The following is a 25,016-nucleotide window of genomic DNA, read 5'->3' as shown; positions in this document are numbered from 1 at the left end:
GATTTGCTCGCCTGGACCATATGCTACGATTCTCAAAAGTCACACCGGAGGATTGGCTACCTTCCATACCTCTAGTGGTGAGTTAAATTAATAAATATTGAAAAGTAGTGTTATAGACGGTAAATTAATAATGTTTGTTGCGTAATTACAGCAACAGTTGGAAGCCAACAATAAAGAAAGTGTTGAGAATATTTCTACCTTCTGGGGTGTCATATTGGATAACTATGTGAAATTCACCGACTGAGAAGGTAAGACACCATACCAATTGCAAATGATGTTTTCGGATATAGAATGTTGAATTTTTGTCAAATTGGGTGTGAAATTTGTTGCAGATAATGATCACAATAAACTACCATAATTCACATTGGTATCTGTTGGTGTTGGATATGGTAATCATGTTGTAACAATATATGATAGTATGTTTACACTGAAGCAGCTAAACAGAGAGTGAAGGATGCTAAGAGATTGGTATGTATGTATGTATGAAAGGACATTATGTAAATTATAATGCATTTTTTTTTGGTGCATAACTTCTTCTATTTTAATGCAGATTAAAATATTATTCTTATAATAAGAAACGCATTTGGGTTGAGTCATGTGGATCTCTAGGAAAGTATCCCTTGAAAAACTTCAAATTTGTGGAGCATAAGAAGAATAAGCAATTGAATGGGTATGAGATGTTATCACAAATAGAAAGCTTAATTTATGCAGTATTCATAATTGACATGTGTGGTTTTCAAATTTTGTAACAGATATGATTGCGCATGTATGTGATGATGTGGATGGAATCGATCGGTTCTACAGGGGCAACTGGTGATTTTGTAAGTGGATAGAAAAAAATGTTTGTGGTAAAATTGTTAAAAGTCATAGATTGAATGCTGTTTGACAATACTTAACGTTCTGACAATTTGAATATAGGTGTTGGAGACTGGGATCGATCGCGAGTATTAACGATCTCGTAAGCCACAATCAAATGAATGAAGACAGGAGATAACAAAAGCTGCAATATTACATAAGAATAACAAAATGATGCAATGATGTAAATGTCGAGTTAATTTTGTATAAGATTTAAATTTTATACGATTTATTTTTTGTATGTGAATATAATATGAATGAGAAAAAGTTAGCAGTATGTTGTTGTACATGTTTCTTATACATTAAGGGTCATGTCGATACTTGGAAGTAAAAGGCAATTTACAATATGGCCAACAGGGTGCACCCATAAAGTGTCGATCCATATAAAAAAGTGTCAATCCCAAAAACATCGAAACCAAAAGTATAATGTAATATGTAATTTTTCAATCTAACCGGTAATTATACGGTTTTTATGAGAGAATATGTCTAATAATGTGTCGACACTAATATAGTTTGTGTCGATATTTTTTTTCCAGAATGAATTAAAAACAAGGTGCACCCATAAAGTGTCGATCCATATATAAAAAGTGTCGATCCCCAAAATCATCGAACCCAAAAGTATAATGTAATATGTAATTTTTCAATCTAACCGGTACAATTATACCGGTTTTATGAGAGAATATGTCTAATAATGTGTCGACACTAATATAGTTGTGTCGATATTTTTTTTTTCCAGAATGAATTAAAAACAAGGTGCACCCATAAAGTGTCGATCCATATATAAAAGTGTCGATCCCAAAATCATCGAACCCAAAAGTATAATGTATATGTAATCTTAATCAACCGGTACATTATACGGTTTTTGAGAGAATATGTCTAAATAATGTGTCGACACTAATAGTTTTGTGTCGATATTTTTTTTTCAGAATGAATTAAAAACAAGGTGCACCCATAAAGTGTCGATCCATATATAAAAGTGTCGATCCCAAAATCATCGAACCCAAAAGTATAATTAATATGTAATTTTTCAATCTAACCGGTACAATTATACCGGTTTTATGAGAGGATATGTCTAAATAATGTCGACACTAATATAGTTTGTGTCGATTTTTTTTTCCAGAATGAATGGAAAACAGGGTGCACCCATAAGTGTCGATCCATATATAAAGTGTCGATCCCAAATCATCGAACCCAAAAGTATAATGTAATATGTAATTTTCAATCTACGGTACAATTATACCGGTTTTATGAGAGAATATGTCTAAATAATGTGTCGACACTAATATATTTTGTGTCGATACTAATTTAAATATCAAGTGTTTTCCACCGTTTATATAGTACTCTTAATCGAGAAACCCTAACATAAATGCAAGCAGGCAGATCTTCCTCTTTCTTCTACCGTTATCATAAGTGACGATAAGATATTCAGGTAAATTTATCGATATTTTATGGGTTTGATTGATTTCTATATTGGAGTTTTATCCTGAATGTGTTTGTGTTCCATTGTAATAGGGGTAGCATCCAACCAAATGGCTCCAAAACGTCAGCGTCAGAAGCGAGGTCTTTCTCAAAGCTCTTCTCAACCCAGTTCTTCTCAACCACCTCCTTCTGTAACAAACGATTCTTCTGAGGAAATCAGGTCCTTCGAAACTCTGAACTTTAGATCCGACATGGAGAAACAAAGATGGCAGACGAGTTTTAAAGTAAGGAAGATTCGTCCCGAACGTGTCATTGACCTGGGTTTCTTGTTTGATGATAAATATGCATTTAGTTTTAAATCCACATTTACATCTTGGGGTTGGCTTGAATTCCTTGGTGTGAACCAAGATATTATCCCAACCTAGTTAGAGTCTTCTACAACAATGCTTCCTTACAGCACGAGCCTAATAAGACTAATATAATAGGAATTAATACACATGTCATGGGGAAGGATATATATATATCTCCAGAAACTATTGCGGAGGGTTTAGGTGTAGCGAATACAGGGGATTCAGATAAAAATGGTGTAGATTGGTCTACAATTAAATGGGTTACTAGAAATAGCCCAATTCACCTCGATGTAGAGTCGAGAGTGTTTCACAAATGCTCACATGGTATCCGGCCTAGTGGGGGAAAACATTCAACGCTTCGAGACAGCGATTATTGGTGGATAGCAAAGTATAAATCCAAAACGGCTCCAAACATTGCAAAACTCATATTTAATACAATTGTATATATGGTCACAAAGGGAGCAACAATTTCAACTACACTACCATATGGATGTGTCATCACCCATCTGTTGAAGAAGAAGGAAGTTGATTTTTCGCATGACGCCCATGTTCGATTAACCCGCAAGATTGACATGGTATTTATTAAAAAAGCGGGATATGATTTTGTTGAAAAACTCGGTTGGAAGCGTGTCAAGGAGGTCGGATTAGATCAAGAGAGGGAGGAAATAGACCCCGTTGGCCATGAAGAAGAGCAACCAAGTGGAGACGCAATGATGGAAGAAGCTCCAGTTGCAGAGGATGTCACAATTAAGACCGTGATGGAATACATGGTCAATTTTCGGGAGCATATGATTCCCTTGTGAGTGGAATGCGATCCGATATTTCATCATTGCAACGTGAAGTCTCCATGTTGCGTACGAATTACGTCAACGGCATCAAACGAGTTAGGTAATTCATTATCTATGTTTCTTAACATTTACACGTTCTGAACTTTATTTTATTTTCTTTTAACAGATGTGGACAACCAAGCGGTCGCAGAAGATGAAGCTGACGATGAAGATGACGATGATGACGATGATGACGATGAAGCTGGCGATGAGATGATGACGATGATGATGATGATGATGAGATGATGATCCAAACAAGTATATCGTGTCTGCAACGCCGCCTTCAGAAAACTTTTAATTTTGATCTCAATGGTGTCCTTGCCTACATCCCAAGACTGCCGGCAGGTTTTAATTCTATTCTTTGTATCCATTATTTTAAATATAAGCGTAGAACTTTAATCTCATTTTCTTCATGTTGTAGATGTTGTCCTCAGAAGAGGATTATTTGAATTTATGCAATTTTGTGTCGACAATTTTGTTGTTGCCCTTTGGTCTTCAAAGATGAGGTTAGAACATGTTTGAGGCAATTGAATTACTGTAGTCAAAATCGTTAATATACATTTGAATGTTAACATTCAAACTTGATTACAATCTCAGGCATAACGTCGACCGTGTACTTGAGAAACTACCTGTATTTTCCGAGCATTTTCTATTCGTGTGGGTAAGATGAATGTCATTACAGTTTGCTGACTTTTCGTTGTCTATGATTCTACATATTTATGTTCGACTGTTTGTGAACAGGATCAAAAAAAAATGCAAAACATACTATTCTGTTACCTACTGTAAAGATCTCAATGATGTTTGGAACGCGTGTCCAGATTTTAACGAGCTAAATACACTTTTGGTCGATGATTCAGCGGAAAAAATGATTTATAATCCGGTAAGTTGCATTTATGCAATATGTTTCTGATCAGTTGAACAGGTGTTCAGACATTGATTATTTTAACAACTTATGTGTTTATATAGAAATACAATTACATATGTCCACATACCTTTGACGCTGCTTCCCATTCGAACGACAAAGCTCTAGGTATGACACAAATTTATTCATGCTTATGCGAATTTAATTTATTGTTAGTAAAATTGCACCTCATTAGTTTGATAATTGAATTATTTATGTATGTCCCAGAAAAAGGCGGAAACATACGAGAGTATTTGGAAATTTGTTGAAGGCCTCTAATGTTCCGGACTTCGTTAGAAACAACCCTTTTTCATCGGATTAATTTTGTTTGTCGGTACATTATTTGAACATTCTTGTGTATTTATATTTTGGTGTGATTATATTGTATGTATATTTTCATTAATTATTCCATATTTGCTTCTATGTGTACATATACATTTGAGTGTCTATACTTTTTTAATATATTGTAAAGTATCTATCCTTTTTATAAAAGTGTCTATACTTTTTTCACTGTGGAAAACATTAATTTAAGGTTATCTTTTGAGTGAGTTTTAAGATATTAATTTAGTAATTATAGGCGTCTAATGATTAATTTTTTACGTTACGGTATATATTATTGTTAAATTAAAAATTCTTAATATTATTTTATAAAATATCAAACAATCAACTAATTTTTTGTGCAAATGAAATAATTAAATTAATATTGTAGGTGGAAAACATGAAACATACTTAAAAAATATTGAAACATAAATACATATCTTTAAAAAAAGTATCGATCCTTTTTATAAAAAGTATGGACACTTTCAACATATTATAATAAAATAGGTAAATTTGCAATATAACCGGTATAAATATACCGGTCTTATGCGCGAATAGGTCTACAACCTATATCGACACTTGTTAATATTGTGTCGGTACTTTATGTCCATATTGGAAGAAAAATGTGTCGATACGATTTAAAAAGTGTCGACATTTTACACATCGGAACCCATAATTATAATGTAATAGATAATTTTGTAATATAACCGGTAAATATACCGGTTTTATGAGCGAATAGGTCTACAACCTATATCGACACTTTATAATATTGTGTCGGTACTTTTGTCCAGATTGGAATAAAAATGTGTCGATACAATTTAAAAAAGTGTCGGTAATTTGAAGTAACTCGGTTTTTCTTCCTTCATTCAAAATATTTATATGTACATACAATAGGAGTGATGTTGATACTTACGATATATTTTATGGAGATCGTTGTCATTCCATTCCGTCTTCGAAAAATCAGTTGATGTAGGCTGTGTGCTTGTACTCAAACTAAGCTGACTTGAGGACATGTTAGTTTGTTATGCCCCTCACCGTTGCAGTACCCACATCGCCTAATTTTCTTCTCGACCTTGTTCTTCGGCACTTCTTTTCGCTTGCGTTGTTTTCGTTGAGGGTCACGAACATTGTTTACTACAATGCTCTGGTTGACTGAATGATTCAAACCAAACGAGTTTTCTAATTCTTCTATTATTTTTTTCATCTCATCTCTTGCGGTTTTGAAAGACTCGTCTGTCTTTGATGCAATGTAGCATAACCTACTTGACGTTGAACGTAGAGCAGCGAACCTTGCCATTTGCATCACTTCTGGAGACACATTCAATCAACATAGCTGGGTGCAGAAGCCTTCGCATCATTAGTCCACCTACTTTGAATCAAAGTCCCGGGCAAATATGTGTAGTCCAATTGCTTCAAAATGTGAAGTTGATGGCGACACGGAAGTCCAACGGTCTCGAATTTTTTGCAGGAGCAAATTAGAGTTTTCGTACGAGAATCAAAACTAATTTCAAATTTCCTATTTTTTTCTGCGTACTTTGACAAAATATAATGTTGACATTCATCTGATAAGGACTTAATCTCTGCCTCAATCCGGTACAATGTCTCCCGTATAAGTTCATCTTGGAACACACGAAAAGATTCGCGGGTAAAAATCGCAGCGGCATGGCTTTCAAGGTCGACCAGTTTTGTGATCTGGAAGGGCTTCGTATGGGAACTTAAGTAATCCGCTTTCAACTCGTTCATACGCATTCTACTAATTCCATCTTCAATTGCACGAACAACATCTAAATATGTCTTCTTGTGTTTCAGTGCAATAGCTAGTGAAGCATTCATAGACTCGCACCTTTGTGTTGAGCGAATATTGGCAAAGAAATGACCGGTTAGATATGCTTGTGCCCATAAGTGTCGTGTATTTCCCTTCTCAATCACCCATGGATGCTTTGGACGTTGAATTCTGAAACAATCGAACGCCATTGAATATCAAATTCCTTGGTTGTCCACCAGGAAGCCATGCATTTTGAGAATGCTGCTGTAAACTTTGGGTCACCAATGTTAGCTTGTGCATTGCGAGAAAGATGCCAAGAACATAATCTGTGCTTAGCATAAGGGATAACAGATTTGATAGCCCTCTGCATTGCCCTATCCCCATCGGTTACAACAGAAATAGGTGATTTATTCATCATGGCTTCTAAAAAATTCTGTAGCACCCACTCGAAAGATTGAGACGTTTCGTCAGCGATTATGGCAGTGGCAAACACAATTGTGTTATGGTGATGATTGACACCAACAATAGGCATAATTGGTCGACCATACAAATTATCTTTGTACGTTGTGTCGAACACAATTACATCACCGAAGCATGTGTAATCCGATCTCGATGTAGAATCCGACCAAATAAGATTATACAATGCCCCCGATTCGTCTACCGAGTATGTCATAAAAAACCCGGGATCATCATGTTTCTTATAATCAAAGTAGGCAATAAGCGCATTCACATCCCCATCGACGATTTCCTTTGCTTTACCTCTTTGAAGTGCATTGTAGAGGTCTTTATGTGTAAATCCAACATTATGATAGCCCCCTGCCTGCTGCGTTAAATAGTTCATTACTTGTGCCGTGCCAACACCGACCTCTTTCAATGTTGTTGCCTCATCGATATCAGCCTTACTTACAGCTCGATTAGAACGCATAATGGTGTCATAGCAGATGTGCACAATGCATGATTATGTTTCTGATCAGACTTACTTATAACCCACTGATCGTTTGTATTTGTTGCTGTAACTACGACTCTAGCCTTACATCCTGTTCTTGTGACTGGCGTATGAGCACGTTGACGATCAACAGTATTGACTTTTGATACTCGAAACCCTTCTTTGGAACAACAAAATTCTTGTGTCTTCACATTCCCTTCCACGTCAAGCCGTGTTGTTCCCTTACGTGCACTAAACCCATGTTCCCGTGCGAATCCCTTGTAAAAGTGCCAAGCTTGATCACGTGAACAGAAGAGCTGACCAACCAATCTGTCAGATTCATCAACATTATGTACTTCATGGCATTCCTCGGTTGGCTTAACATTGTCTACATCAGTATTATCCATGGCAAAAATTTTGTTGTGCAAGTTCAGTGCTCCAGGAGTTGATGGATATGTAAACGAAGGTTCATTTTGAACATGTTTCTGTCGTGCTGCTTTCAATAGGATGTGGCATTGGTAGTGGTAGTTAAAGGGTGGGTACAACATTAAATTCGCAGTACATATTTAGGTATGTACAATAACTACAAGTATATTATCATTAAATTTAGGTATGTACAATAACTACATATTTAGGGTATGTTTGTTAACTACATATTTAGGCATAATAGGCGTCTAATGATTTATTTTTTACGTTACGGTATATATTATTATTAAATTAAAAATTCTAAATAATATTTTATAAAATATAAAAACAATCAAATAATTTTTTGTGCAAATGAAATTATTAAATCAATATTGTAGGTGGAAAACATGAAACACTGTTAAAAAAATTGAAACATAAATTACATAACTTTTAAAAAAAGTATCGATCCTTTTTATAAAAAGTATGGACACTTTCAATATAATATAATGTAATAGGTAAATTTGCAATGCTATCGGTATAAATATACCGGTTTACTTATAAAATAGGTAAATATAAGCGCTACCTATTACATTATATAAGCGCTACCTAGTATGTTATTGTACTTTATAATATTTCCGGTTAAATAATATAACATAACCGGTCTAAATTTTAACCGGTCACTTGTTTAACCGGTCACGCCGTATATTAGCCGTTTTTTAGGCGCCGCACCGCAGAACAGCCCGTCTTGGAGGAGATGAGCTTCGGCCCATTGGAAGTGCTTTTGCTTTTCTTTCCCTTTTTTGTTAATTTCTCGATAAACTGACAGAAAATTTTCAGACAGTTTTCCGAGTGTTGATTCGAAAGAGAAATCAATAGTGATGGAACGGAGTGGTTATTGGTTTTTGTTTTGTTGGATTTATGGAATTTTATTTTCTTTTATTTCGTTTGGAAAATCAGATTACTTTTACAAAAAGACTTAATTATAAAATGAGTAACTATAATTTTTTTTTCAAATAATTATCCAAACTTTTTTTAATAATATTATTAAGGTGTCTTATGTTATTAGTTTAGGGATTAAGGATTCAGGCTGTAATTGCCGTAAACACAAAATTTTTGAAATACTTTAAAAAATTCTAAAATTTTGAAAATTTTTATTTCAACTCCAAAACTTACGTCGGTGCCACCCTTTACCGTTGACGAAGCTCCACCCGAAAATCAATAACTCGATGAAATCGCTAGTAATCGACGTTTGTACCCAGACGAACCCTACACAGCAAATCGTGACTTCACACAATCTCGATGACCAATCGACAACCAGTATGGCGGCGTATGACTAAGAAGATGACAATGACTACGTCGACAATGGTGGTCGTGGCCGACAATGATGTCGGTAGCTTAGGATTAGGGGTTTAAGATTTGTAAGGATTTGAGATTTTATGTAATTTAAGAGAAATTTGAGTTTTTTTATAAATATAATATTTTTTTAATTTTTTTTTAAAAAAATCAAAATTATTAGAACGTGTCACTTAACTAGACTTGAAAAAATTCACTTAAACATGGTTATCCAAATCGATTTACTCAACACAATACTCGATATTAACCCGAACATGATGATCAAATTTTACCTGAAACTCGAACCATACTCGATCTAAATTTTAGTTGACCCAATATGGATACATATCCAATTTGACCTTAATCGAAAACAACTCGAACCGTAATTAACCCAAACCGAAAGCAATCCGGACTAAATTTAACCCGAACTGAAAAACAACTTGAACCAAATTTAACTCAATTAGAAAGTAACCCAAACCGAAATCAATTTGAACTGAAAGCAATTCGAACCGAAAATCTATATATACTGGATTAGACTTATACAAAATTAAGCCTAAGTAATAAGATTAACAAACAATAAGACATATTTATACATGAATATATCAATAATCTATATATAATTGATTAGACTCATAAGTAATTCAATCTGAATTGACTTGATACAAAGGTTGATCCAAATCAAAAATCAATCGATTAGATATTGACTCGATCGAAAAATCAACCGATCCGATATTGATCCGATTTAAAATCTAATCGACCTGGTTTAACCCGACCCAAAAAGCAATCGATCCGATGTTGATCCAAACCGAAAAAACAACCAATTTGATAATCACCCGACCCATTACCCGACCTGACCTGATTTACCATGCACCTGAACTAAATTCGAACCAGACCCGATCCAACCTGAATAAAACTAAACCGAATATAATCTCGACTCGAAATGACCCGACCCAAACTCGATTTGAATGACCCGTTTGACACCTCTACACTTAACAGAGAAATTTAATAACAATTACAACCCGAGCATCTAATATGATAACGTTTGTAACATTAGTCACCTGAACGATTAAAAAAAATTAAACACTTGTTTAAGAAAAGTTGTATAATTAATTAAACCTTACAAAGACAATACTAATAAAATGATATTATAAAATTTACAAAAACAACATTCATTTCTTAATCGTACCAATTACATAGGCCAAAAGTATAGATCATTTCCAAAATATAAATATTAATATTAAATTATAAATATTATTTAATATTTCATTTAAAATTAAAGTAAATACATAATGAGCATGATAATATGATAAATATAGAATTTCGAAAACAAAATTATTATAAAACTAAAAAATATGAAAATTATTTCTCACTAAGTGATGAACATATATTTCTATTTAATACTTTTATTTTTCTGAATAAATTTGGATGATTGATTAAATTACTCATCTTTATTCTTTTTTGTCTTTCTAAATTATGAGTTCTTAATTCACTATGAACATTCTCTATCGTTACTCAAATATCAAATCCCTAAAAATTGTTTCTTAATATGAAGATTGTTTCTTCCTCTGTCGTTACTCTTTATCTTTCATTTAAGTAAGATAAAGATTAAACTTAGAATTTATCTTAAAAATATTTCTACTTTTTTATCTAAAATAATCTAATAAATAATTTTAATTTAATTTATCAACTCAAATATCAAATCCCTAAAAATTATTAATTTTTAATGAATTATTTCTTTTAATAAAGTATCAAACATGCCCTATTACTCAAATGGCTTATTTGACAAAGTTCTAGTTCTTAATTGCTTCAAATAGGGAGAAAATTAGATCAAGTTGAGTAAAAAAAATTAATTTTTTAAGTTTACGAGTCTTAAAATTTATTTAATTTTTTTTTAGAACTGAATCAAAATTTTGAGTTTTTATTTAAATTTAATTATAAATATTTATGATATTATTTATTTTTAATTTAAATGATTTTTTTATAACCATATACAATACATATATATTTCTTCAACATTTTTCATATATTATATACATTATCATACAAATTCGAGAAACTAGACTCAAACTTAAAAATTAATCTACTAATTACTAAAAATTTCGAATTATTTTTCGAGTTATTAGAGTTGCATTTTACAACTTAGTTTGAACTTAATTTTTTTTATAATCAAACTTATAAAATTATAACTCGAAATCAATTTAAATTGATTTGTTTTCGAGTCGAATTGAGTTTTGTTTACCTCTAACTTCAAATCAAAGCCTTCTTAACTTTTTATTAGATTATCAATTTTTATCTGATTATCCAATAAAAAGATAATTAACCAAATCTTAATTTAATCAATATAATTTTTTATTCAAACGGACTACTCTGTTCAAGTGGTTATTCCTGCAGTTTCAGACACAATTTAACACGATAAAACATGACACATGATAAGAAATAGAAAAATATAAGATATGTTAAGTAAGATCATAATATATCAAAATACATTATATTAATACACGAATTACGATAAACGTATATAAATATGCATGTTGGAGAGGCCATTACGACACTCGGTCATACCCGAGTAACTGAATAATCTTCAAGTTCAAAAACTTCGCCTTAAAGATCAACTGACTTGAAATCTGATAAATCTTCAACGTATATTTCGTAAAGGCATGTTATTTATAGTTTCTTTTCCATGGAATTTAAGCATCTGGACTCACTCATACAACACAGAGAATGGCTAATGCACAGAAAAACTGCAAACACAATCATCTGTAGTTTTGATACTACTTCCGGTATCAATTAGATCGGATAAAATACTCACATATCTAAAGGTCCGAACACATCATCTGACTGAGCATCCCTTAAAAATGAATCGAGCTTCGGTCTTGCTTGATGTTCTCTTGCGAGAGGGAAGTTCCAAAATGAATCCGATTTCTGGAAGAATATATAAAAAACAACTGCCGATGCCAAAAACAGTCCAAGAAGCATCAAGTAAATCTGCCACTCTGCACACAAAGATATAATGGTTCTTGTATCTGATAACATTGCTCATATGCATCCCACAGAGAGAGGAGATAGAGAGAGGCGGGGAAGCTACCTTTCCAATCTGCAGGAACATTTAATTTTGTTACCATGGCTCCCGATTGACTGGAAGTTGTCAGCACAACCCTGCAACAAAGCAATGACATGGAAATCGAGGAGCTGGACCCGGTACTATATGTGTCTAATGTTACTCGAACTCAAATACGAGATCTGAAGATGGATGTGTCCAACATGGGTATGTTCAACTTTTTCCAAATTTGTTCATGTATTTGGAGGGTCATTATCCCCAAAGCCATGTTCAAAAAAGGGTTAGACATGGGTACTTCAAGAAAAATAAGAAGTTGGAACAAAGATTTGAACTAGGGCTTTAAAACAAATACTAAATGAGACCTTGAAAAGAAAAACTAAAGCTACCATTCGAATAAATAAAATATAACAACAAAAAGAGAAACTGAAAAATGATCAAAACCATCATTTAATAAAATATACTATTTCTAACAAATTCTTAATGTAAAAAAAATCATTACGGTGACAGATCGCCTTAAATTCATTAAGGTAAAAATTGTAATCTGACAAGGAGAGAAGGGAATTACAGCAAAGATAAAGGTGTTTATCAAAAGACAAAAGATCACCATGATAATCTCAAAGAAAGAGATCTTGAATGATCAAGAGATTCATATTTTAAGACTTGACTACGGGCCCAATCTAGAGACATTATTACTGAACGCTAAATACAAGTATTTTATTGGCAATGATTAGCAAAAATACCACTTGTTTCACCAAACCATACCTTTGACTAGGACAGAACTCGAGTGATGCAATTGGTTCACCCGGGTGTAGCCCCTTGCTCCAATGGCTGATCTCCATTTTGTTTACTTCAACCACACAAATGTCTCCATCTGTGCTTCCCCTGTGATGAAAACAATCAAGCATATTTGTCAAATGAGCACATTACTGGAGTATATCATAAATGTAATCAATTCTACAATATTTTCCATAGCATCATTAAACCAGTGATTGATATTTATGAATCTTGATCACTACATTCTTCAGTCTTTGTATCTATCACTTCATTTTTCAACAGGCCCTACTCCATTCTCTTCATGAGAAGCCAGGCAAGTTAAACATTTACATAGATGGCATGTATATTTTTCTATGTTGCTCAAACTCTTCATTTTTCTTAAAATACCCATGACCGAAACTCGTTTATTTTTCATCAGACCCTACTCAATTATCTTCACGAGAAGCCAAGCAAGTTAAACATTTACATATACATAGGTGATGAATCTTGAGCTAATGTTGCTCAAACTCATCATATTTCTTAAAATACCCATGTCCCAAACACTTTCAGCTACAATATAACCATGGAAATGGAGGTCTTAAATATAAAGCTGTAGCAAAACGAGCTATATTCATGTTCAACATATTTAAATTTTTGGACATGGTTACAAGGATATGACCTTCCAAGAACTCTTCAAATACATGGGAAAAAGTTACAAAATATCCATATGACAACACACATATTTGTGCGCAATATACCCCCAGATCCAAGAACATAGAAGGCAAGTACAAAATTCTACAGTGGAAAAACATAATTAGGGAATATAGATTTGAAAGTTAATAATACTATAGGTTTTTTTTCCAAACAGGCAAACCAAACCAACCCAATGGCTTCATTTTGCTAATTTGCAACATGAACCCTGATACTACAAAGAAATGCAAAAGGCAATACTGAAGGCTTACAGCACTAGATAATTTCCATCGAGGCTTACAGACATAATAGAAGCCGGCTTTATGAGTAACCTCTTATGCCCGATTTTATTCCATGTGCTTATGTCGTAAACTGCAGTAACTGCTTTATTACCTGACAAATTTCAGCATGCAGTTTTTGTAAAAATATTTAATAACTGAAAATAGATCGTTTGCTTCAAACTAAAGCATGGTTACCCTTTTGAACAGAACAAAACAGAAATGGTTTTGTCCCATCCTGGGAAAACCGACATAATTCAATCTTTTCATCCTACAGACAAAAACAGACCAAATATTAGTCAGAAAGACAAAATTTAGCATATATCAAGAAAATCATTGGTTAAAGGAATGATACCGAGTTTCGAGCTAAAGTCATTAAAGGAATACCATCATCTGCCTTCCAGATTCTTGCTGAACCTTCAGTAGATGTTGATGCTAAGAATTCTGAATCGAGGCTAGAGTATGAAAAACAAACCCAAAAAAAAATCAAGTCATGCTGGAAACGAAAAACCATCAAAACAAATTTAACTTTAGAAAATATACAAATGATTCACTTTTTTTAACAAACAAAAAAGATATGCAAGAAGATTTTTCAACCCCTTTCAATGGTCATTAGAATAATTTTGTTGAGCAAGAAGTCTCAAAACGGCACCTCATATTGCCAATAACATTTCTAGACAGTAATTACATTATGATTACATGCAAATAGGCTCATTTTACCTAAAATCCATATCCCGAAAAGATTCATGTGCTCTTACTTCCTCTACAATAATACGCAGGCTTGGCCATTCCAAGATTCTAAGATGCCCATCCTATTGTTTGATCATGATAGAAGTTAACAACATCACAAATGAAAACAAGCATTGATCAAATTCAAGATGACTGCTTACCACTCCACCAGTGGCAAATTTAGAACCATCAACACTGAATGCTAGGCATTTCTGTGGACCAGCATCTTGGAGAGGAGGTACTTGTTTGACAAGAAGCTTCAATTTTGTTTCCAGACCATACACCTCAAACAACCTGCCCATACAAGAAAATATCTCATTCTATTAAAACACCATGCCCAAGAATTGTCAGCAAAGGTTAACATGAAGTAATTGTTTGTTGTGATAAACATCAATCTAAAAATGTTGAAATTTCTCCTTCTATCTCAGGCCATAAAGGATTTAGTAGTCCATTTCCAGATACCAACACAATATTTTTTTTTTCTTTCCTTTTGGAGGGGGAAGCAAGTGGGAATGTTAAAATAACCAATACAATTTGAGGGCTTCCACATTTGCTTCAAAAGTAGACTTACTAACTTAAAGTTGATGCATCACGGAATGAATACATAAAGGATTTAGAAGAGCTCATAAGACATCTCGAAGCAATCTGACTCAAAGTAGCACCAAGAACTTACTATGCTTCTGGATATCATATAATCGAATTAACAATGAGCATAGCAAAAAAGTTAGTTTGCGAACAACTCAAACAAGGGCAAGATTCAAGAATATGAATGAAAAATCCAGAACAGAGAACTGAACACTGTTGACTATGAAATCGTTCCTCAAATCCAAGCAGGCAAGAATGAGTCCACCAACCAGATACGGAATAATGCAGAGAGCCCAATATGTAGATAACCGAGCAAAGAGAAGAGATTTCTAGTATATTTTTGTGTTGCACAAAGTCCCCCTTAAGAAGAGACAATACCCCACTTCTCCCTCCAATAGTTCCAAAGCCAAATGGAAGCAAAAAGAAACCATTTCCAAACTATATGATTACTACCCTCAAGATCAAAATACCTTGAGCCCTCGCATTTTCCATGACCGTAACAAACTATTAAAAGAAATAGGACAATGACAAAACAGAGCATTTGGTGAACAGATCATGAAAAAGTTCAATTTATGTTCACTTATATATGCTTATCAAGCTAAATAAACAAATATGACCAAGATTTTGCAACTCGTTTATTAAAGAAACAGATGACATCATTTTGTTTATACTAAAGAACAAACTTCTTTATGAATCAATTGAAACTAGTTTAATAAATAATTTAATGCTCATTTAAAACACATTTATTCTTTGATTATGATATAATTTAGAACATACCCTTTTTGTTTTCTTTTATTGCTTTATGATATAATTATCAGATCTAAAAGTCATTTATTTGTTGTTTGTTTGTTTGAAATTATTCAGATTTGTCAGCCTCTCGTTCATGAATATATTTTAATTAGTCATGAACATGTTCATTTAATTTTTGCAAACGTGCTGATTTAATTTAAACGAATGAACAACATAATGTTCAATGAACCAGGCTTGAACACAATTTTGAACTTCTTAACGAATATATACTAAAAAGCTTGTATGAAAAATGGCTGCTTTAGGAGCTGTAGGAGGATCGTGGGTTGCTTTCGTTGATAATCTTAGTAGGAGAGTGCATAGGAGGGTATTGTGGGATCGTTTTAGCCGTTTTGGTAAGGTGATTAAAGTTTTTATACCGTTTGTTAATAGCAGACCCAACTACAAGAACAAGACGTTTGCTTTTGTGCATTTTGCGAGTAAGGAGGATTTGATTGCTGCGAAGGAGAAGATGAACAACGCCCTTGTTGATGGGAAGAGGATATTAGTATCTTTTGCGAAATATCGGAGGAGTAGTGGTCCGAGGAACTTGAATTGCAATAGAGTAGTGGAGGCTGGAGGTGCAGGTGTCGAGGTTACGAAAAGGCAAAATGCAGCTAGCCAAGTGGTTGAGGCTAGGAAGAAGGAGATGATGAACAGGTTCCAGGATGGCAGAACATATAAGGATACGGTAGTAGGTGTGAAAAAAGATGAGGGTCAGCAATCCAGAAACCTTGGGGACAGGAGAGAGAAGAACGACATGGATTTCTTCATTCCTTTGGAGGAAAGAGCATGGCTGAGGACTTCATTAACAGGTATCGTTAAAGGGATATTTGAGGTTGAGTTTGTGCAAAGGGCATTGAGAACAGAGGGAATCAATGTTAAGGTAGTTAGATGGGGTTATGCGAGAAATGCATGTTTGGTAGTTTTCCGGTCTGTGGAGGAGAAGGAAGCAGCTATAGAAGATAAATGGGAAGTTTTGTCCTTTTGGTTTGAAAGGTTGGAGCCGGTGATCGAAGAGAAGGGTGTTCCATTACCTTACTGCTCAGTATCCATGATGGGCGTTCCGTTAAACTGCTGGTCAGTTTCTTTTTTTACTAGTTTGGCATCGAGATGGGGCAAATTAGTGAAGATTCAAGAACAGACAGCTCAAAGAGTCGACTGCAGGGTGGCTCAGATGTTATTAAGAGTTGAAAGTCCGTTTGACATCCCTCCATATGTCATTTTTAATACTCTTGGAAGGTCCTTTACTATCAAGATTAAGGTAGAAAGCAGTGATGATTTCTTCCCTGAGCTTGAGGAAGGGGAAGATGATGAAAGGGTCGATGAAGATGGTTCTCAAGGAGGAACAGTGGTTCCTTGGGAGAGGGATTCGTCAGAGGGGAGCAAAGGGGAGGATCGAGGTGGTCTGCAAGGGCAGGTTAATTCTCAGCAGATGTCAGACTCTAGAAGCAGGGTTGAAGAGTGGGTCCGAGGTTCTTCACAGGGAGGTGGACCAATGAACGAGGGGAGTTTGAAAAATTGCGCTGAAGCCGAGGAAAGTTCAAAGGTTGACCTTTGTATCGAGGGGACAGTACTAGGTGAAGGTTGCAGCAAGCAGACTGTGTCAGGGACTTTTTCTGATGGGGGAAAAAAGGTGGCCAGCTTGCAAGGAGACTCCTCGGGGAAAGATAAAGTTGTTCAAGAGGATGGGCTTATTTCCAACATGGGAAGGAGGGAAGTATTTGGGCCTGAACAGTTTAGTCCATCACCAAAGAAGAATGGTAAGAAGTCTGAGCCTTCAATTTCAGATACACAGGTTGGATATGGTATGCAGAATGGGTCTGTGTCTCTATCAATGCGAAGACCTTTGGGGGGGAGTGTATCGGGTAATAATGTCGAGAGAGGATATCAGAATAAAGTTTATGCTAGGAGGAGGGCTGCCAAAAGTTGTGATGGTATGGATGATGGTATTGGAGCAGGAGAAAAGAATCAGAGGAGGACAGAAGCAATGGAGTGTTGGAGAGTATCCAATTTATTGGGGGTAAGGTTTAAAGGCGGAGAAAAGGAATTCCTGACCAAAGTTGTCCCTTTGGTGAAGGATAGAGATGATTGAGGGGTGGTAGTTGGTTTAGGGGGTATGGTCATAAAATGCTTTTGATGGTAGAATGGTCCATTATGTGTTGGAATGTTAGGGGTCTGGGTAGGAAGGTTAAAGCACGTGCCATTAGGAGATTTGTAGAGGAGAAAAAACCAACTATCTTATTTTTGCAAGAATCCAAATTGGAAATTGTTAGCACTATGTTAGGTAGGAAAATGGGAGGTAAAATCCTTAATGGGTGGGCAGTTGTGCCTGCTGTAGGTTCGGCTGGTGGTCTAATAACAATGTGGAATCAGAAGGTATTTGTGGTGAAGGATAAGGTCATCCGAACTAGATTTGTGGCGTTAAAGGGTTGGTTGGATGGTATGACAAACCATTGTTGTTTCATAAATGTTTATGGTCCAAGTGTGGAGGCTGATAAAGAGCCATTTTTCAGGGATTTACTTTCCTTCTGGAACAGGTGGACTGCCCAGTTTGTTTAGGTGGGGATTTTAATGCCTTTTTGACGAAGGAAGAGAAAAGGGGTGGTGATGTGAATTTGACGTCGATGAATATTTTTCGAGATTTTGTCTCTAAGGCAAATCTAATCGATTTACCCTTAGTGGGAGGTCAGTTCACGTGGTGTAATAACAGGGAAGTTCCCACTTTTGAGAGATTGGATCGGTTTTTAGTTGATCATAGTTTTTTCTCGCAATTCCCAATGATCAATCAAAATCTGCAGCCTAGGTCCATTTCTGATCACAATATTATTCTGCTGGAGAATAGGGAGTGCAATTGGGGGCCAAAACCGTTTAGATTGTTTAATTATATGTTGGAGGAGGAAGGGTTTAGTGAACTGTTGACAAAAGAACTGTTCAATCGGGGTACACAGGAAAACTCGAGACCCATTTCCAAAACTCTTAACCGGGTGAAGGATGTCGCAAAAAATTGGGCTGGTAAGGGTTTTCTCCAATTACCAAGCAGAATCAGAACCTTGGAGACTGAGATACAGGATATGGAAATAAAATTGCAACAAGGGTCTTCTTTGGTGTCAATGAATTCTATTGTTGAAGCAAGAGAGAATTATGGGAGTTACAAAAAAAGGAAGAATCAATTTGGATGCAAAAGTCTAGATTGAAATGGAGATTGGAGGGGGATAAGAAAACAAGGTTTTTCCATCATAGTGCAGCAATTAGAGGGAGGATAAACTACATAAAAGCTATCAAAGTTGATGGTGAAGTTGTTGAAGACCCAAGGTCAGTAAAAGCTTCAGTGGTGGAGTTTTTCAAGAGGTTGTATAATCAAACAAACACCCTGGAGGCAGAGGAATTAAATCTGGATTTTCTCAAGTTGTCCGAAGGTCAGCGTTTAGCTTTGGAGAAGCCTTTTTCTGAAGAGGAAGTTTGGGAAGCTATTGCTCATTCAGATATCAACAAAGCTCCGGGTCCTGATGGTCTGAACTTAGGGTTTTTTAAGAAGTTCTGGCCTAATTTGAAGGATGATATGATGAGGTTTTTTAGGGATTTCTACGTGGGAAAGGTTTGGGAGCCGGAGGTTAACTTCTCCTTCATTTCTCTTATTCCAAAGAAGGCAAATCCGGAGGGGTTGGAAGAGTTTAGGCCAATTAGCCTAGTGGGAGGTCTTTATAAAGTCATCTCTAAGGTCTTAGCTAGAAGATTGAGTTTGTATCTCAACGATATTATAAGTCAGTCCCAATTTGCTTTTATTCCGGGGAGGAATATCTTGGATTGCTCTTTCATTGCAAATGAGAGTATTGATTTTTGGAGGAAGAGAGGGCTGAAGGGAGTAGTTTTCAAGGTGGATTTTATGAGAGCTTATGATTCGGTAGATTGGAAAATTTTGATTCAGATTATGAGCAAAATGGGGTTTGGTGAAAAGTGGAGGTCGTGGATGTTCCAGTGCATGTCAACTGCTGAGATTTCGGTCTTGTTAAATGGATCTCCAACGGAGAAATTTCATATTGCCAGAGGTTTAAGACAGGGCTGTTCACTTTCACCTATGCTTTTCAATTTGGCTACGGAGTTGTTGCATTTACTGTTATCTAAAGCAGTAGATATGGGATTGTTTTCGGGGTTCGAGTTAGGACTGCAGGACCGAGCATTCAAGCTGTCACACCTTCAATTTGCGGATGATCTTATAATTTTCAGTAAAGGTTCCATTCGTGAGTTGAGGAATATTAGAAGAGTGTTACTGATTTATGAACTTCTGGTGGGGCTGAAGTTAAATCTAGGTAAAAGCAGGATTTTTGGAATCAATGTTGAAGAAGGGGAGCTAACTAATTGGGCTGAAGTTATTGGCTGCTCGGTTGGATATCTTCCATCTGAATATTTAGGCCTGCCTCTGGGGTACAAGAGGAATTCGGCTGCTATGTGGGATCCGATAGTGGCGAGATTTAATGCTAAATTGACTGGTTGGATAGCTAATTCTCTGTCGGTAGCGGGAAGAGTGGTTTTGGTCAAATCGGTGCTATGCTCTCTTCCGGTCTATTTTATGTCTATGTTCAGAATCCCAGCTACGGTGATACTCAAACTTAACTCTATCATGGCTTCATTTCTGTGGGGGGATTCGATTGATAAGAAGAAAATCCATTGGGTCAATTGGAAGTCGGTCTCTAAACCAAGATATATGGGGGGTCTAGGGGTCCCTAATCTAGCACTTTTGAACCGAGCTTTATTAGGAAAATGGGTTTGGAAGTTTTCTTCTGAAAAGAATTCTTGGTGGAAGAAAGTGATTTGTGCCGCCTACAATTTGGATCCCAAATCTATTATTTTGGAGAATTCGGTGCCAGCTCGTGCATCGTGGATTTGGAAAGGTGTGGTGAAAAACTTCTTCAATAGTGATGATTTTGGAGAATGTCTTAAAAGGAATATGCGATTGAAGGCGGGGAAAGGGGAAGATGTGCAGTTTTGGAATGATGTATGGTTGGGTGATGTTCCCCTCAAATCGTTGTTTCCTAGACTTTATGTTCTCTCAATTAATAAATCGGGTAAAGTGAAAGAGTTTAGGGAACAAAATGCTTCGGGTTGGGTGTGGGACATCCAAATGAGAAGGAATTTGGCTGATTGGGAAGTAGAACAGTGGATGCAATTGATTTCAATGTTGAATAATACCTCTCCTTTTCCCACTGCAGATGATTGTTGGATTTGGTTAGGGAATGGTGAAGGAAATTTTACAGCTAAATCTTGTATAAAAGCTTTTTATGTACAACGTGATTCTGAGCAAAATCAAGTGAATTGGGATAAGACTTTTTGGTCTGGTTTAGCTCCTCCAAGGGTGGAATTGTTTGTCTGGCAACTAGTACAACATAGAGTACCGGTTAAAGAGGAGTTAGTAAAGAGAGGTGTTGCAGAGATTGTTGACCAACGTTGTGTTCTGTGTGGTAGGGAGGTGGAATCAGTTTTCATCTGTTTCTGCATTGTAGGGTTGTGTGGGGTCTGTGGTCCTCCTTCTTGAAAATGTGGGATGTGTCATTGGTGACTCCAAAGTGTACAATGGAATTTCTAATTTTGTGGGATGATTTAATGACTAACTCTTTGATTTGGAGATTCATTCCTAGGGCAGTGATGTGGTCAGTATGGAAATGTAGAAATGAGATTATCTTTCAGAAAGGCAAGCTGGATTTGGTCAGATTATCTTTCATTGTTAGATTCAGAGTGGCTTCCTGGTTTAGTGCTCATTTCAAGGATGTGGGTATTCCTCTAGATTCTCTAGTAGGTGACTTGAAAATTGCTGACTCGATTGGTAGATCAAGAAAGGTTTGCTCTCAACCTGCTTGCTGGGTTCCTCCACCGGAGGGGTTTCTAAAGTTAAATGTTGATGGAGCGATGGTTTCGGGTTGGGAAAAAGGAGGTATTGGTGGTCTGTTTCGAGATAGCAGAGGTCTATTGCTTCAGTGGTTTTCTGAAGCAGTAGGGGGTGGTCCTCCTATTTTGGCTGAGCTGTTGGCTATCAAAGAGGGATTTGTCTTATGGAGGAGTTGGATTTTGTCGCAAATCAAAGAGTTATCTTGGAATCAGACTCTTCTAACGCTCTGAAGTGGATTCAGAATCCGGGTTTAACCCCTCATTTGCATCTATCCTTGGTGAAGGATATAATTTCACTTTTGATTGGAAAGGATATTATTTTTAGGCATACTTCAAGGGCGGCAAACTGGGAAGCTGATAAACTTGCTAAAGATGGGATAGGGTGATTTTGGTTATAGTTGTGTTGTTTAACAGGAATTGTTCCTCCCTGTTTTGTTGGATGTTTGTGTTAAGTTTTATGTTCTTCCGTTGGAAGTGTAGGAGTTTGTTCAAGCTTGTAATCTGGTTATTGTGAATAAAAGTTTTCTTGGCTCTCTTTTCCTCCTTCGTTGTTCCTTCATGTTACTCTCATAACATGGAGGGATTGAAGGAGGATTTGAATGGGGCCTTTCTATCAAAAAAAAAATGAACAATCTCAAAAATAAACGAATCAACATAGATAGAGTTTTATTCGTTCAAGCTCGGTTTAGGGGAGTAACCATATAGTTTGGAAATGGTTTCTTTTTTAACATATTAAGCTTATTATTATTGAATAAAATGACATCCTAATGAACATCACGAAGCATTTCAAAAGAAAATTGAATATTCTCGCCTCTCCAAGCGATGGCAATCAACAGATAACAAACTCGGTGAAAGTAAAATTAAAAGGAAAAAAGAAAGAGCTCACTTGCAACCGCCATTAGAGGTGGAGCAAATGAAGTCATCTCCACTTGGGTGAACTGCAATGGTTATTGGATCACCATCACTCTCTTCAAATTCATGCCTAACCTAATATGACAAATTTAAGTATATAAAATATAAATTCCTAAAAGCAGAAATCAACTTTCTCAAAACCAAAAGTGGATACAAAAAAGCAATAAATAAATGTAACATTAACATAATGTTTCTCGAACACCCAAGTTAAGGGGAGGGGAGGGGAGGGGAGGGGGACGAGCTTACCAATGGAGATGAAGAGAGAGAAGTGATCTTGGGATCGAAAGAGAAAATCTCGATAGCAGCAACCGAAGAAGAAGAACTGGGTCGGGTCATGGTCAGTCCCAACACGACCAAATTGACATTTTCGGGTCGACGGATCCATGATCCACACTTGACGGACCTACCTGCTCCTTCTTCCATTGGTGAAGAGAATCGAAAGCTCGAAATAAGTCAACAACAGACGTTTCCCCCTGCTTTTTTTGTTCCTGTATTTCAAAAGCTTTCACTGTCGAAGTTTCGCCGTTTGAAGATCTTTATAGGCAAAATATATGAATATAAAACAAGTAAAAAAATATCTGGAAAAAAAAGTACAAGTATGATTAACAAAAAGGAACAATAAGGACCGACGCAAAAATAGATATAAAAACTATATTAAAAATTTTAGGACATACAAAACTATAAAATATGTGAAGTTAGATAATAAAAAAATCAAGATATAATAAAAGAGTAAACTACACAGGAGACCATTAAACTATAGTCAAAAATCATTTTGATCACCGAAGTTTCAGTTGAATCAATTAGACCACCCAACTATTTAAAAGTTTCAATCAAGGCACCATCCGTTAATTTTTAACGGATGTGGTGATGTTGTCACACCCCAATTCAGGGGTTAGATTTTAATAATTTTAAGTATCGAATCAAAGTCGTAACAATGAAGAAATTGAGAACCAAATTATAATTTTTTTAAAGTTATAGCTTGGTTTTGGAACTTGTGGAAACTTTAGGGACTTAACCAAATTAGACCACCCATTTTATTTGGTTAGTGAAAAATAAACCCCTCCTCGGTCGAGCAAAAATCCACAAATTAAAACCAAAATCCTTAGTCGGTCGAGCCTATCCTCATTTCCACCTCAAATTCGTCGTTGTTCGGCCACCGTTCAACCTGCCACAGACACCTTTATAATTGTCGCCGACCGACGACCAAAGCCCGAGTATCGTCGTACCGTGAAACGTCTCATATAACGCGAATCAACGATTTTTCGTACGATGAAAAATCCCCAAAATCACGCCCTGGTCTCTCAGTTTTCCATCGATTTTGATCGATCCGGCGACCGTCTTGCCTCACTGCCATCACCAACGTGTTCCCCGATCTGTTCCACTCAAAACCCGAACGGTGGGTCGCGTCAACGTCGCAAGTTCCGCCGAACACCGGTGTGGGTAAGTGTTTCGGCCTTTTCTTTTATTTCAGATGGATTTTGAAATGATGTTTGGTTGAATATTGATTGCAATTGGTTAACTTGAAGTTGTAGGAGTAATTGGTCGATCACTCAGAGCCCGTCACCGTCACCATACGCTGCCGCGTGCGCATGGGCTTCTTTTGTCCACCTTGGAAACCTTCTAGAACCGGTCTAATCGATTTGGACCGACCTGAACCAACCAACCCGATCTGAACTAGGTCTGTTTGACCCAATCCGTTGACTTTGACCAAAACCGAGTCAATCCGACCCGACATGTTGACTTTGACTTGACCCGTTGACCGATCTAACCATTGACCGTTGACTTTGACACAAAAAGTCAAATTTTTTGAAAAGTCATATTTTATATTTTTCGACGTTCTGAGTTCGAATCCGAAGTCCATTTTTCCAAATTGGCACTTGGTAAGCCGTTTTCAGTGTTTTATATTCGGATTCAATTTGGTTTTTCGATTAAGTTCAGTTTCTGACGTAAATTCGTTGATATATATCCAATAAATTATTGGACGTTGGATTCAAGTTCGAGAGTAATCGAATGGAGTTTAAATGTTTGATCAATTGAGCACGAAAATCGAGTTAATACATTACTACCTTATGCATGCTTTTATGGAACATGTTGGAATTGGTAAATGCATGGATGAATATGCTTGGACTTATCTGTATAGAAAATTATTTCTAAACTCGATCCGTATACGGTAAAAATTCGGTAACTGAATATGACTCAAATGACTCATATAAGAAATTGAAATACTGATAGGAATTAAATTGCA

General features: G+C 35.9%; 1 protein-coding gene across 1 annotated transcript; it reads right to left on the bottom strand.

The window, feature by feature from the left end:
- Positions 1 to 11,725: 11,725 nt before the first annotated feature.
- On the bottom strand, positions 11,726 to 23,252 carry LOC120179028 (SEC12-like protein 1). Its single transcript, XM_039184759.1, has 10 exons — positions 23,018 to 23,252; positions 22,746 to 22,846; positions 14,767 to 14,899; positions 14,597 to 14,688; positions 14,232 to 14,331; positions 14,075 to 14,147; positions 13,871 to 13,991; positions 12,918 to 13,037; positions 12,183 to 12,253; positions 11,726 to 12,090 (listed from the first exon to the last, which is right to left on the bottom strand). The coding sequence occupies exons 1-10, from the start codon at positions 23,192 to 23,194 to the stop codon at positions 11,903 to 11,905; spliced, it is 1,176 nt and encodes a 391-aa protein (XP_039040690.1). The 5' UTR covers positions 23,195 to 23,252; the 3' UTR covers positions 11,726 to 11,902.
- Between the last annotated feature and the right edge of the window lie 1,764 nt (positions 23,253 to 25,016).

This window comes from Hibiscus syriacus, unplaced genomic scaffold (assembly GCF_006381635.1).
Source record: "Hibiscus syriacus cultivar Baekdansim isolate YM2019G1 unplaced genomic scaffold, ASM638163v2 tig00112399_pilon, whole genome shotgun sequence".
Lineage (NCBI taxonomy): Eukaryota > Viridiplantae > Streptophyta > Magnoliopsida > Malvales > Malvaceae > Hibiscus > Hibiscus syriacus.
Note: the sequence above shows the minus strand (reverse complement) of the source record. Positions and strands in the feature narration are given on the sequence as shown.

Coding starts and splice junctions, on each gene's coding strand:
- LOC120179028 (XM_039184759.1), bottom strand. CDS start 23,194: ATGGAAGAAGGAGCAGGTAGGTCCGTCAAGTGTGGATCATGGATCCGT. Junction 22,847..23,017: donor CTCTCTCTTCATCTCCATTG/GTAAGCTCGTCC, acceptor TTGTCATATTAG/GTTAGGCATGAATTTGAAGA. Junction 12,091..12,182: donor TGTTCCTGCAGATTGGAAAG/GTAGCTTCCCCG, acceptor CTTTGTGTGCAG/AGTGGCAGATTTACTTGATG.